Source organism: Setaria viridis, chromosome 6 (genome assembly GCF_005286985.2).
Source record: "Setaria viridis chromosome 6, Setaria_viridis_v4.0, whole genome shotgun sequence".
In the NCBI taxonomy this organism is placed as follows: Eukaryota; Viridiplantae; Streptophyta; class Magnoliopsida; order Poales; family Poaceae; genus Setaria; species Setaria viridis.
The window spans coordinates 30,900,926-30,914,893 of NC_048268.2; the positions used below are offsets into that span (position 1 = coordinate 30,900,926).

At 43.3% G+C, this 13,968-nt stretch overlaps 2 protein-coding genes across 4 annotated transcripts; one reads left to right on the forward strand and one right to left on the reverse strand.

Annotated features, from left to right (window-relative positions):
- Nucleotides 1–60: 60 nt before the first annotated feature.
- On the reverse strand, nucleotides 61–4,921 carry LOC117862047 (protein DJ-1 homolog C). Of its 3 annotated transcripts, none has more exons than XM_034745554.2 (9): nucleotides 4,601–4,921; nucleotides 4,323–4,523; nucleotides 3,874–4,023; nucleotides 3,611–3,790; nucleotides 3,061–3,138; nucleotides 2,417–2,617; nucleotides 1,636–1,773; nucleotides 1,091–1,558; nucleotides 61–344 (listed from the first exon to the last, which is right to left on the reverse strand). In XM_034745554.2, exons 1-8 carry the CDS (start codon nucleotides 4,904–4,906, stop codon nucleotides 1,346–1,348), a joined length of 1,467 nt encoding a protein of 488 aa, XP_034601445.1. In that variant the 5' UTR covers nucleotides 4,907–4,921; the 3' UTR covers nucleotides 61–344; nucleotides 1,091–1,345. The 3 variants fall into 3 exon arrangements, with proteins under 3 accessions (XP_034601445.1, XP_034601446.1, XP_034601447.1); XM_034745555.2 differs by having other exon boundaries at nucleotides 61–377; XM_034745556.2 differs by lacking the exon at nucleotides 61–344 and adding an exon at nucleotides 926–979.
- Nucleotides 4,922–7,871: 2,950 nt separating this feature from the next.
- Nucleotides 7,872–12,838, forward strand: LOC117862048 (bZIP transcription factor TRAB1). Its single transcript, XM_034745558.2, has 4 exons — nucleotides 7,872–9,143; nucleotides 9,415–9,486; nucleotides 10,398–10,427; nucleotides 12,571–12,838. Exons 1-4 carry the CDS (start codon nucleotides 8,238–8,240, stop codon nucleotides 12,643–12,645), a joined length of 1,083 nt encoding a protein of 360 aa, XP_034601449.1. The 5' UTR covers nucleotides 7,872–8,237; the 3' UTR covers nucleotides 12,646–12,838.
- Nucleotides 12,839–13,968: the final 1,130 nt, after the last annotated feature.

The window sequence follows — 13,968 nt, forward strand, 5'->3', positions numbered from 1 at the left end:
ATCACCCGTGTGGAGCTCATGTCCCGCTCAAACACAATGCATCAGCAGTACACAGAGAGGTCAAAACAACTACTGATAAATTAGTAATACACATCAAGTGAGGTCAAAACAACTTATCATTAAAAAACGCGATGCGCAAGTTCCAATTTAAGCAAATACTGATTCTTTTGTTAGCTTGCACTCATAAAATCCAGTATTTGGGAACGTGCAGAGTTAGATAAGCTTCTCAGACGAATGCGCTGATTGTACAAAGCAACATTTAAGGGCTTCAAACCGCAGGAAATTTCCTCCAAACCAATACAGGCGCACTGAAGACAGTTAAGTTTCCTCTGGATGCGCATAATCTGCACATAGCATGCAGTACATCAGTTAATTTCCTGCAAAGGGTTTTCATTTCTGTAAATTTAAGAGCTTGAAATTCCTCAAAAAAGCTTAAGGCCTGTTTGGTAGAGCCGCAGGGTTTTCATTTCTGTAAATTTAAGAGCTTGAAATTCCTCAAAAAAGCTTAAGGGTCTGTTTGGTAGAGCTCTTGCGGCTAATTTGCTTCTGATTCAGAAGTAATTATGTGTCTGAAAGTGATTCTTTATATTCTCTAGGTTAAATATTCAGAGAAGTAATTATGTGTCTGAAAGTGATTCTTTATATTCTCTAGGTTAAATATTTAGAGAAGTAATTATGTGCCTGAAAGTGATTCTCTCTCTAGCTTAAATTTTAAGAATGAAGTGATTCTAGCAGAAAGTGAATCAGGAGAAAGTACTTTTTCAGCTTCCAACCCTTCTAGTTCATTAGTTCATTTAAGAGAATCACATTATGGAATCATCCTAGAATCACTTCTCTGCCCTCTGAAAAGGGAGCCTGGAAGTTGCTCCGGGAGCTCTGCCAAACAAGCCCTAAGCACTTGAGAAGGGTACGTGCATTATTTCGATAGTGAGATGTCACCAGATTGTTGTTGACCTCAAGTTACAGATATATGCTGCTTCTGCACACAAAAATATGTTTTCTTTTTTACCAAAGAAAACTTTCAGCTAAGAAAGATCATGTATGTGGAAGCAAGAAGTATTCATGCCTATCAACATCACATAGAACTTACCAGTTAGTAATGACTCTGTCATTTATCCACCAACAAATGACTTCCACTGAAGCTTCCCAGTGTAAATTTGGTCCATCCCAACATATATAGTGGATCTGGAAATTTCAGTCCAGCTGTCCAGAAAGGCAACAATAGAGGACTCTCTTGCTGTCCCAAAAGCGTCAGCTCACTTTTTTAAGGAGCACAGATAGCCAGGTCTTCGATTACAACCATAAATGTGTTGCATATGTCATAGTTTCAGCAATTCTTGGTGTTTCAGCTCTTAGGGTACTCAAAAACTATTCCATTCGCCACACTTTTGGCTCGTCCATGGCCAAAAAATTTCCTGATGATAGCTAGGGCAAAATCAACAGCTGTCCCAATCCCCTTCCCAGTAATCAAATTCCCGTCAATCACAATCTTTGATTGGTCAATAACTTGGCATGTGAGCTCATTGGCTACATCAGGATGAGCTGTCACTATTTTATCCTAGGTAAAATTCCCAATGTCATTTTCCACTTCCACGGAATATGAGGTGCCATGAGTTTTGAGTCCTAGAATCTCACCTCGAGTAAACCTTGCTGCTGCAAGATCTTCAAAGAAGAACAGATCCCACCATACATCCTGCCAGCTTGTTTTTGTTCTTTGAGTAACTTCTTCAGGATTCTTGACCTGTGCAGCCACTCAGCTCCAGCAGTTCCTCCCTGAAAGGTACAGCATGCAGTTGCACATAACAGCATTAAGTTCAAGTCAGTTTAACATTAAGTCCCCAATACTACACCTAAACACATCAAAATAGTTTGATAAGAAGATAGGGATTCATAATTGAAGAACACACATATTTTATCTGAGAAACACACAAACTTGCTACGGACAACCAATATGCTGAGATACAACAGCATACTAGCATGAAGTTGCGAACAAAGTTACGCACAGTTCTTATATTCTACTAAAAACAAGACAAAACTACTACCACAAGATCAATATGCCAGACAACTGATGCCATAAAAACTATAAGCGACATCTGAAAACCAGGCTCTATTGAAAATGCAAGAATGATATTATCTTTTTTAAGCTTTTGTTCAATAGGATCCTTTCATAGTAAACTAGCTCACATCTAATATATATCTAGATCAACTCTTGTACAAAATGAGCTAAACTTGACCATGATATGTTAGACACGCACCGACTTTGGAATAACATGACATCATCAAAAGGATAAGGTGCGGTGGTGGGGACAATTTTGTCCCACATCTGTGAATTAATTAAATGGCAGATATCTTGTTGAAATGTGTGGTGCCATTTATGATCTTCCAAATAAAAAGATGAACTGCCAAGAAAACTTACAGGAAGAATAATTAGATCGTAATTTGAATCAGACGCACTCATAATGCTTGTATCAGCAACAATCTTCATCATTTGAGATCCAACAATATTTGGAGATTTTTCAACTGAGGCCAATACCACATTTATCTTTGCTCGTCTTAAAACATCAACCAGAATTATGATCTCCATCTCTTCTGACCCATTTGCGATTGGAATTAGAACCTGTTTCCCCATGTCAAATTAACATCAATGATATAATAAACAGTCAACCCTCCAGCAAAATATACCTGAAGCCAATCAAACAATTTCAAGTATTTTGCCCATGCATACAAGCATGACTGAACTTCCCAAGATAACTAGATATGATAAACAATAGCATTTGAATGTGAACAGACAGATCAACTATTTTGTGTGCTAGGGAATGTGCAACCGAACAGAGCTAAATCAAGGCTATACCTTTAAAGAAGAATAAGTAAGAATAGCAGACCAAGTTGTGCAATAATTTACTATGATTTAGTGGTTTTTAAATAACAAATGATTTAAGCAAACCAAGATTTGGTCAAATTTTATTCAAGTATGACGCCCTCTACAGTATGACATAAATCCTTGGTGGAGGATGAAACCATGCTTGACATGACAGAGCATGCATTCTAAGGTGTACTCACATGAGGGTTGTGATCAACAGACCACTCAAGTTCATTGACTTCTGTGCTCCTTTCAAGGTCACCATCAATTTGTGTCATCTGTAGGGAATATACAAAAGAACCATCAGCATTAATAAACCAAAACTCAGTAGCTTGAGTAGCCAGTCGGCCTGAATAAACTGAATTTAAGAAAAAAGAAATGAGAATGCAAAGGAGGAATTTCAAGTCTTTAATTTTTATTAATTTAAGGTGGTTGGGGAATAGAAACCATGACCTTAACCATCACAATTATCAAACTTAATTTCTATGTAAAATAACCTAATCATCTAAAAGAAAATAAAACTCGACGCAGGGAGAAGATGTCCCCCTTTGTCTTAAGAGAGCAGAGTATGGAATGCTTTATGGAGGTATTCACACGGCCTGCAAGCACCTGGGTTGCCAGCCTCTCAATTGGAGGCTATACCAACTGAATTATCACTAGGTTCTCTCACCAGCTAAAAGACTATGATAAATTGATAATTAAAAGCTATTATGTGAAATAACAAAGATATTAAAGTTTCTTCTGACAAACCAAAACTCTGTCCACATCTTCAGCTGCATGAGGCCCAAACATTTGCTCAACAAATGATAAAGCGAACTGGAATGATGTCCCTGGCCCACGACTTGTAGTGAGCTCTCCTGAAACCTGAACATTTGATTCGACAGCTCGGAATGTAGGGAGATATCCTATAAAAGATGGGTGACAGGTGATCTTGTAAAAAGAAGGAAAAAATGTCAGTAGATGAGAACCCAAACATTGGGAGACTGAATTTATCCATATAGTAAAATGGCCACCTTTTTTCTCTTGTGGAGACCCCACGGCATTAGAACAACTGCAGGTGCAGCACATATAGCACCATACAGTCTTTTCTCCTCAGCCTGACGAACCATGATCCTCTGAAGGATATCACTGTCTCTCAAACGCACTGAACCAGGCATTCCTCCCTGAGCACATCAACTCAAGAATCAAATAAAACATTCTAGACACTGCCAGCAAGTGTAACACCACAGCACAAAAAGGTGAGAGGTTGACCACTTGTCGTCAGCCACCAAAAATGAGCAATCATGAAGACAATAGCACAAGAGTGAAGTATTGTCAACATTTCACTATTTCAGTGTTGTCTCAAACACTAGAATGTTCCTAAATCAATTTCCTGCTAATTCCAATCCTCAATACACCAAGCTCCACAGGAACCATTTATACCACGTACAGTAGATCAGTAAGAGCAGAGAATGCGAGTTACCGGGAGAGCCACGAGGTCGAACACCTGGTCGGCGCAGGAGGCAATGTGCGTGTCCGCGACGATGCGGGAGCCGCAGGACGCCTCCACTTCGAGGCCATCCTCGACGGAGGCCAGCGTCACGTCGGCGCCGGCACGCCGGAGGACGCCGGCGAGGATGACCGCCTCCATCTCCTCCGTGCCCATGGCGATGGGCACGAGAACCTTCATCATTATACAGAGCGCCGAAAGTTAGCCTCCTGATGCTTTCCATCGACGGAGGTAGAGAATGGAGACCAGACCTTCTTCTTCGGACAGGGCGGCGAGGAGGAGACGGCCGTTGCGGTGGCGGAGAGCGTGGGGGCAGCCCGCGCCGCCACGGAACGCGGTGGCGGTGACCGAAGGGAGGAGTGCAGGGAGCGGTTCGGTGGATGCAGCGGTGACCGTGCCTCCGTGGCGGGAGGCGCGGTCGGGGAGAGGAGGGAGTGCCATGGAGAGAGCATCGTGAAAGGCGGGGTCGTCGGAGCAGCGAAGACGACGAGCGTCGGCTGGGACTGGGAGCAGATGGATAACGGCCGCTCCAATGAGAAGTCCGATGTGGCGTTCATTTCTTGGTGAATGAAAACCGAGTTGACCCCACCTGTCAGTGTCGGACCGTGTCGCGTTTCCTCCAACTGCCGCTCGTCGCGAATAGCAGGCCGTTGCTGCTGTGTGAACTATGGTTAAAGCGGGCTATGGTGCCGCTTTAGCCGGCGTTTAGGAAGGGTCCGCGCTAAGCTATTATCATTTGTGCCGTTATGGCAGCTACGACTGTTAAAGGACACTTTAGCCGTGCTAAATAGGTTAGCGCTAGCAGTAATTTAGCACCGCTATTTCCATTTCTATACTGCCAGATAAAAATGTGAAGGCCAGCAACATCCATGGCCATTTCCCAACCATGCGATGTAATGTTATCTCACCTTGACACACACGATCCTTTTCCTAATCTATACTTTGCTTCAATTCAACAATGCTATGGATAGGTGCGGCGTTATTGGCTCAAGTTCAGCCACAACAATGTAAATTGCTGGAGCTAATGCTAATTCAACAGGAGACCTTTCTTTGAAGACTTGTGTTCATCACTTTTCTTAATTACCATGTGTTTTGTGATCAATTTTTGTATTTTCTATAAAAATGCTATTTGTTATAGCTGTTGCGCTATAGCTTCGCTATAGCCTTTTAGCTGTTGGGAAAAAGATGCTGCTATTTCTCATAGCCCGCTATTTCAAATTATGGTGTGAACCCAAACCGAGATTCACTATAAAAAAAAGGAGATTCAGCGTCTCATGGAGCAAGCCCATGTTATCATATTTCTTTTTTCATACAGCTGTCCTCAAATTTCTACAAAACATTTTTAAGAACTGCTTCTAAATTATTTTACATTCCTATAATACTACACCGGCATTTTTGTATAAATGTCCTTTCGCTATGTGCTTGTAACTCCTTTTCAACTGCGTTAAAAACATCTTAAGAAGTCCAATTTACTTCTCTAGAAGGCAATGGTAATAGTGTAATAAACATAGTCTATAATTTATCTTTTTATTTAACCCTCCTTGGTAATACCAAATTATCAACATTGTAGTCGGTTCTTGCTACTTACTAGTTTTAAAACGTTCAATGGCATGGGTTATGTTTCGCCATATGTATACTACCTCCGCACCTCACTGATGGAGAAGTCTATGACAAATTAGTCGCAAGAAAGCAATAGTTTCGTAGCTGCTCATCTTTACATTTTACCTCTCTTGCTTTTTAGCGTTGTCATGAGATAAGCCTCAAAAAATCATTTGTATTCTATGGGGAGTCTCTTAGGATTGGTGTATTAAGATAAGACCATAAAACAACCAGCGACAGCACCCTAGCTACTTGGTTTTTCACGGCATGGTTTACCTTGCCATTGTATCCAGGCCTAATCATTTGCCGGCGCAAAGCTTTTGCCATGTTGTCCTGCCTTCAGGCTCAGCCCTGCATAGAAGACCCACGGTTCTTAAAAATGATTTTGTAGCTTGTGCTAAGAAACTAAACATACATTATAAGTCTCCATTTGAAAAGTCTAGTAACTTAGAGTACTAAGTTGAGAAAAAGTCACCTAGACACACATGATACTCTCGACAATCACAAGGTAAGTGTGCATCTATACTGACATAACATCAATGCATCTCTTTCTGCACTATCTTTGATTCAACCTTGCATCAACACCACAATGACTCTTGTCGCTACGAGCGTACGTAATAAATATCTCTTGCGTTGCACCCTTTAGCCCATATCTTATTGTGTTATTCTCTGGCTAGCTTTATACCTCTCGCTGTCGTGTAAGGGTAAAGTAACGTATCATGTCCACTCGGAACGGAAAAAAATTGCAAAAAATAATGTACTCATTTTTTGTGGTTTAAAAGCGTTAGTTGTTTGTATAAAGTGGGATTATCTTTTTCCCATATTGGCAGCCGGAACGTGTGTACTCCTATTCATTTTTTCCTACAGTTACTGCAAACTCCGAGCGGTCATGTATACATGTTTCTTGCAAAAAGAATGCATGATGGGTTTTCTTATAAAGATGTGTACGATGAATTTGGAAACGGTTACACAGACCTGGGTAAAAGTAACCCTCTTGAATTCGCGGCATCTTTGATCTGTACGCCACATGCGTGCGCGACTGCATCGTGGCGCAGCCTTTCGCTTCACGCCAAGAGCATGCGCGAGCTCCCATCCCCGTCGCACATGCTACCAGCATCTTAGCTCCCTGTTGGAAATCAGATTCCTAACTCACCGTCAAAGCTAACTAGACAACGACTGTTAAAATTACTCAACACTCCCCCAGAGCCCGTCCGAAACTTTTGAATCCCAGAAATCCCACAAATTTCAACTCAATTCCTGCATGGAAATGGATCATGGAAAAGGCATCTCATGTCCCAAACAGAACAGGCCTGAATCCTTCGTCGAAAATAGAAAATGCCTGTAAAATCCTCCCCCGATCTCACCGTCTGATCTTCTGAGCTCACTTTAACCGCCGGAATATTTTTTTACTGGCAGTCGTACACTCTCAGTCTCCCGCACACTCCCAGTACGAAGCACGAGGACAGGGAAGCTCAAAAAGGGCACGCCCATGTTACCCCAGATCCGGTAGGTACGATGCTTCCGCGAAGGCGCCCGCCAGCCACCACGCACCACCCACACCAAAGCGACCAGCTGATCGCCCGGCCCCATGCCGCGGCGTGGCCCACCCGCCGGCCGCACGGCCGGCGGCGGCGCCCGCCGGGAGGGTGGCGGCCTCGTGGCCTCGTGGGTGACTCCTGTTCTTGGCGGGGGTTTAAAAAAATGGCTGCTGCCCCCACGTCGCGCGCCCTGATTGGCTGGACGAGCGCCGGGCCTCACTGGGCCGCCACGTAGCGCGCCCTCCCCACTCCACTGCCTCGGCACATCCCCGGATCCTCTGCGGGAGCGTCCTTCTCTGCGGCAACCGACAGGTGCGGCGTGGCCGTTGGTGGGTGGGCGCAGAGGATCTCGGGGGGCTCGGCCACTATAGGCACCGCCGCGGGGAGGGGACACCTGTCCTCCGCCGCACTCTGACCTCCCCGCCCACGCCCACGCCCACGCCGCGGGAGAGCGAGAGCACCCGCACCAAGGCTAGCCCCGGCGGCGCCTAGGCGAGACAGGTAGCAGCTGCCTGCCTCCGCCCACCGAACCCCACCACCACCACCGAGGCGGAGGAGGCGGAGGCGCACGGCAGCACAGTCCCTTGCCTTCCAATTCGGTCGTCCCACGCATCGATTGCGCCCGCGCACGCGCGCCCCCGTCGCTTTGCCGTCTCCGCCCGCCCGCCCCGGAAGCAACCTATATAGAGCGCCGCGAATCCCGCCCGGCTTCCCCGTCGCCGCGCCGCAGCGGGAAGGTTGAGGGGGGCGGATGGATCTGAAGGACGGGGAGCGGCGGGGGGCGGCGGGGCCAGGCCCGCTGTCGAGGCAGGGGTCGATCTACTCGCTCACGTTCGACGAGTTCCAGAGCACGCTCGGCGGGATGGGCGGGGGGCTCGGCAAGGACTTCGGCTCCATGAACATGGACGAGCTGCTGCGGAGCATCTGGACCGCCGAGGAGAGCCAGGCCATGGCGTCAGCGTCCGCCGCGGCCTCCGCGTCCGCGGCGGGGGCCGCGGGGGAGGACGGCGCCGCGCTGCAGAGGCAGGGGTCGCTCACCCTGCCGCGCACGCTCAGCGTCAAGACGGTGGATGAGGTCTGGCGGGACTTCGTCCGCGAGGGCCCGGCGCCGGGGGCGGCCGGCGGCGGGGCGGAGCCGCAGCCCAACCGGCAGCCGACGCTCGGGGAGATGACGCTGGAGGAGTTCCTGGTCAGGGCCGGCGTCGTCCGGGATAACCCCACCGCGGCGGCGATGGCGGCGGCGGCGGCGGTCCCCGCGCAGCCGGTGGCTCCGCGGCCGATTCAGGCGGTCAGCAATGGCGCCTCCATCTTTTTCGGCAACTTCGGCGCCGCCAATGACGCCGGCACGGGCGCGATGGGTTTCGCGCCGGTGGGGATTGGGGATCAGGCCATGGGCAACGGGCTCATGCCTGGGGTGGCCGGGATATCGAGTGCTGCTGTCACTGTGAGCCCCGTGGATACGTCGGTGGCCCAGCTGGATTCCGTGGGCAACGGGAACGGGGACCTGTCCTCGCCCATGGCGCCGGTGCCATACCCATTTGAGGGAGTGATAAGGGGGAGGAGGAGCGGTGCAGGTGTGGAGAAGGTGGTGGAGCGGCGGCAGAGGAGGATGATCAAGAACAGGGAGTCTGCTGCTAGATCCCGTGCCCGGAAGCAGGTCATACTCTTGTCCTGAGTTTCTGCATGTGTATGTGTTGCATACTAAGTAGTAGCTGTTTCCTATTGCAAGTTGCTGAGCTAAAATATTGTATTACAATTCTGATAAATCAGCACATTGCCCTTGTCTATGCCATGTTGAAAACGATGGATACTCGATAAGGTAGTAACTGGTAAAGGCACGTCTGTCCTAGCATACTGCTGTGTGCAACTTTGGCACAAAAGTTTTTGCTCTAGTTTTATGTTTCAGTGATATCTCTTATTATTTATAGGCATATACCATGGAGTTGGAAGCTGAAGTTCAGAAACTCAAGGAACTAAATGCGGAATTGCAGAAGAAGCAGGTATGTTTCATGCTGTACAATTAGTATTTTCTATCGTTTCATTGAAAGGGATTCTGATTACATTTGCACAACTGTCCAAATGCTGATTTCTGCAGTTATTTCACTGATTTTGGCTAAATAGAAATGCTTAGTCCTTTAGTGAAGTATTTACAGTGACTTGTCCTATGGCTTTGGAAGTTGAATTTGGGTACGGAGGAGTTGAGAAATATGTTCTCATTGAATTGTTCAACTTTTAAAATGTTCAGTTCTTTATTGAAGTTTGTTTGAAGAAGTGTCATGTTGGATCTCACTGAAACAATTTGTTGAGATTTTCACAATTGATAGGAGCACAACTGAGCTGTAGAACAATTTGAAAAGGTGAAAGCATTTTAAGAATTGAAGTGGCATTTCAATTGAAATGACCCAACAATTTTGAAAGAAGAAGCACTTTGTGCCTTTCTTCTCACCAGATATACCCTTGCCCTTCAGTTCTGTCTACCGACCCATCCCAATTCCAAATTGTTTTTTCACTCAGTCCTGTCCACTGAGTCAAAGGCAATAAAATATGATCCTATTCTATGGTCTTATGGAGTTCTGGTCATTCTATGCTGTTAACTAATGTGTCTTCCTCCTCCTCCAAAAATAACTGTCCAAGTTAAAATTGACAAATCACAGTGCTATCCTGTAAAATTTGAACTATGGCACTTCTATTGTGGTTACTTTTTAATCATAATTTGGAATGAACAACTTCAATTATTAATATTCATGTGCCTTAATGAACATGCTAGACACATCTTCAGGAACCATTATTTGTTCTCCAATGTCTACTCAAAATTCGTGTCATTGTTATCTTTATAACTTATAAGCATATTTCTGTGAATGTCATTAGCATTTTTGGAGGTTTGTAATTTTTTTGTTTTCTCAAATTGCAGGATGAAATGATGGAAATGCAGAAAAACCAGGTAGATTTTTGGGTCAAACTTCCATTTTTTATGTCCTATTTTCACCATGCATTCCTGTTTTTTTCAACTATTGAATTCAAGAGTATTTTTCTCTCAGTTATAAAACTGATGGAAAACAGGTTGTTGTGTCTTTTTGTCCATCACACGAGCATATGGTTGAACTAGTTTTGTGAACCATGCATATGGAAAATAATGTAGATGTGGTATTAAAAGTTTAAAACTCAGAACCCAGTAAAGAATAGCACCATTCATCCAGAAAGTTGCATCTATATTTTTTATGGGTTAGTTGACCAAAGTTAACCCATGTAACTTTATCACTACTTGAATCTATCAGGGAGAACAAGAACGCTTATATTTTTTCTTTTAAAGGGAGGTAGATAATTTGTAACTAAAAAGTGATCTTTAGAGTATAAGCTATGGCATGAAAACTTGTGATGCCTGCCGGAGGTCTTTTGTTTACGGTCCGCTAAGAGTTTGGTTCACACATTGAACGTGAGCACTTTGCGGAGGGTGTAACTCTCAAAACAGCATTTTGGACAAATGCATCCAAGCAATGCAACAGCCGTACACTGGTGGAACAGCCCCATCGGTTGTTTCACCAGAGGCTTAGGGAATTTGTGTTCTTGTGACGTACCTGAGGCAGCAGCCTTTGTTGAAGGTGATGGGGAGCAAGTAATTATGTCAGGGGCAATAAAGGCAATCATGTTTATGTAGGCAGCCTAAACGTGCTTGTTAGGATTCTGGTTGATTTGGCCATTCCTAGATAATTACCACAGAAGTCAGGGAAGGTGGGATAAGCACCACTTTTGATGTGCCCTATATAAAATTTTGTGCAGTTTATTTACACTTCTGATGGACGGAGTTTTAGATACCAATTTCTGTTTATGGATTTATGGTTCACTCATTCCACTTGGAACTCGTGAAACAAAGCAAAAATCACAGAATGATTCAGAATGGAATCTTTCTTGAGAATCTATGTGTAAATTTCAATTACTTTAGTCTGCTAAAAATTATCACAAGACTACATATTCACAAGTCTTATGATGGCATTAGTCATATTTTACACATATTATCATCCTATTACACAGTTAGGAGGTACTGACAACTGGAACCCATGTGTCATGCTTATGTGGTTCTGCTGGCTGTAGGGTGGCTGACTTTTGTTTGTGACGCACCAGCTCATGCCAATGAGTATAGTTTCTGATGATATGTGCAAAGTGTGTGTCATTTTTTTTATAATGACTACAAAAGGTGTAGCATGACAATAATTTTGAGCAAAAATTTAGTTCTCAGAAATTCACTCAGCACTGCTAGCTGAAAACTGGAACTGTACTATCTTTCACATTTTTGTTTTTACTGAATAAATGCATCATATTGATAACTTCCATGATGCCATGCAATCCGTGAACACATTTAATGGAAGAGCTAAATTCAATTGACTATAGCAGACTTTGTGTTTTCTCTCTTTTTTTTTTCTTGAATGGGTACTTAGACTCTGTAATGCCTCGAGTGCAGATATTTAAATGATTGCTTCCTTACCTTATGTCAGCCGTACCAAAAATCATTAATATTTGATGTGTTTTGAAACATTGATTAATCATTAATAGTTATACCTTCTTCCTTCTCCCTCTCAATGTAGTATATGTTACACCATGTTCCAGTAGAAGTCATCGAGAGTTTAGGTCACCTTTTTGTTTGGTTTGTTTTAATATCCCACTGACTTGAACACCTAATGCAGCTAGGAGGTTTGATATATCCCCGAGCTGCTTATATGCATAAAGCTTTGGACATATCACACACTGTGCTATGTTTCGTTTCTAATTAGTAGCCATGCTGTCCATGTATCCTGGTAAGTGGTATGGTTATCATGGTAATTAGATCAACCTAGCTGCTTTGTCTCGTTGCAGAGCCCAGTTGTAAATAAATAGGTCTGATGGCATCATGAAGCATGGCTCTTGCGTGCATATCAGTTTTGTGGTTGTTCGGTTTTGTAGAGTTTTTCTTTTCAATCCTTGTACTGCGCATAAAGTTTACACGTGCTGTTTCTTTGCAAATCCTCTTGGAGATATATATGTACATGGTACTATTGTCTTGTTTAGATTTGTTTATATGACTGATCGCAAGACTTATTATCTCTGAACAGGTCCTGGAAGTGGTCAGCAATCCGTATGCACAGAAGAAACGCTGCCTGCGAAGAACATTGACAGGTCCCTGGTAACTGAGTTGTTGATGCTCGAACTTGACAAGATATTTAACATTATGGTACTTGTACATATCGTCAGGATTTGGTGAACCCGAATTTCTGTTGTATATTAGCGATCAACAGAGTCGAGTGTACTAGTGCTTAATTTTCTTATCCTGTCACTATGCCTCCTTGAGTTCGTTCTTCAAGTCTGCTGGCTTTATTGCTCTTCCGTGCCCTCATGCTCCGTATATACCCTGATGAGTGATGGTCCTAGCACCTGTGGTATGATTTCATAGGAATGTAGATGGGTATTACCGTCGCGTGCTCGGTGCTCTAAGAGAAGTTCTGGGGCATCTTGCAGCTAATTGATGCTTACTAGAAATGGCGTTGTATTTTATCCGCTCCAGAAGGTGGGGGCTCAATCCGATAATTTAGGGCTCGAAGTGGTAAGCTTCAGAATTATTAAGTCCGAACCCTTCTGGTTCAAGTCGTAAGATTGAGCTTATAATTACAATAATTACAATAGGTGCAGATTGGTCAGTAGGTAGGTCCAGATTGGTTCAACCTAGATATTCAATCTAAGCACATTGGTTCAACAACTTATAAAATACATTGGTTCAACAACTTATAAAATATTCAATCTAGATATTCAATCTAAATACAATAACTTAGCTCAATTTACAACTTGTAAAATTCTTACAATAACTTGGTAAATTGGTACACCTACAAATATTCAATCTAAGTACAATAGCTTAGCTCAATTTAGTACAATAACTTAGCAACAACTTGTAAGCTACAGTTTAAACGTTAGATGGTCATGTGAATTTTTTTCCGATCAATAATTCTTATTTTTGTCAATAAAAATCATTGATCATGTGTACATGACTTATTTGTTCATTAGTTAAAATTGAATTAAATTTTAGAATTATATTATTGGCATCACTGAAAGACTAAAGTCCACAAGAGAGATCCTATGACCTTAGGTTTTTTTTCTATGCTTCTGCCCATGTATTCAACAACCGGAGAGAAGCATATATGTTTATGCTAGTTTAGCTCATCTTTACTTTCTAAACATGTGGCTTTAAAAACATATTTATTCCAAATTTCTAAAAGGTATTGTTAGTATGCTTTAATATATTGGTGTTTTTTTAGTTGAACAAAAATGCATATAATCAAAATGTAATACAGTGAGGATGAATAAATATCCCTAATTAATATTAAACCATTGTATAAAGAATAATTAATACGAAGATGTAACATTAATTTTCTAAACACTGAAGGTTCTAGTCCTGTGCCAAATATTTTACCCTAATATCAATAGTCAAATAATGCTCAATAACTTATTCCGATGTGAAT

Bases quoted from the DNA above. Each gene is read 5' to 3' on its own strand.
- LOC117862047 (XM_034745554.2), bottom strand. From the start codon at position 4,906: ATGAACGCCACATCGGACTTCTCATTGGAGCGGCCGTTATCCATCTGC. The intron at 2,618-3,060 runs GTGAGTACACCT...ATGGGGAAACAG, and splicing joins CTGTTGATCACAACCCTCAT to GTTCTAATTCCAATCGCAAA. The intron at 1,774-2,416 runs GTAAGTTTTCTT...TGTACCTTTCAG, and splicing joins ACGATCTAATTATTCTTCCT to GGAGGAACTGCTGGAGCTGA.
- LOC117862048 (XM_034745558.2), top strand. From the start codon at position 8,238: ATGGATCTGAAGGACGGGGAGCGGCGGGGGGCGGCGGGGCCAGGCCCG. The intron at 9,144-9,414 runs GTCATACTCTTG...TATTATTTATAG, and splicing joins GATCCCGTGCCCGGAAGCAG to GCATATACCATGGAGTTGGA. The intron at 9,487-10,397 runs GTATGTTTCATG...CTCAAATTGCAG, and splicing joins CGGAATTGCAGAAGAAGCAG to GATGAAATGATGGAAATGCA.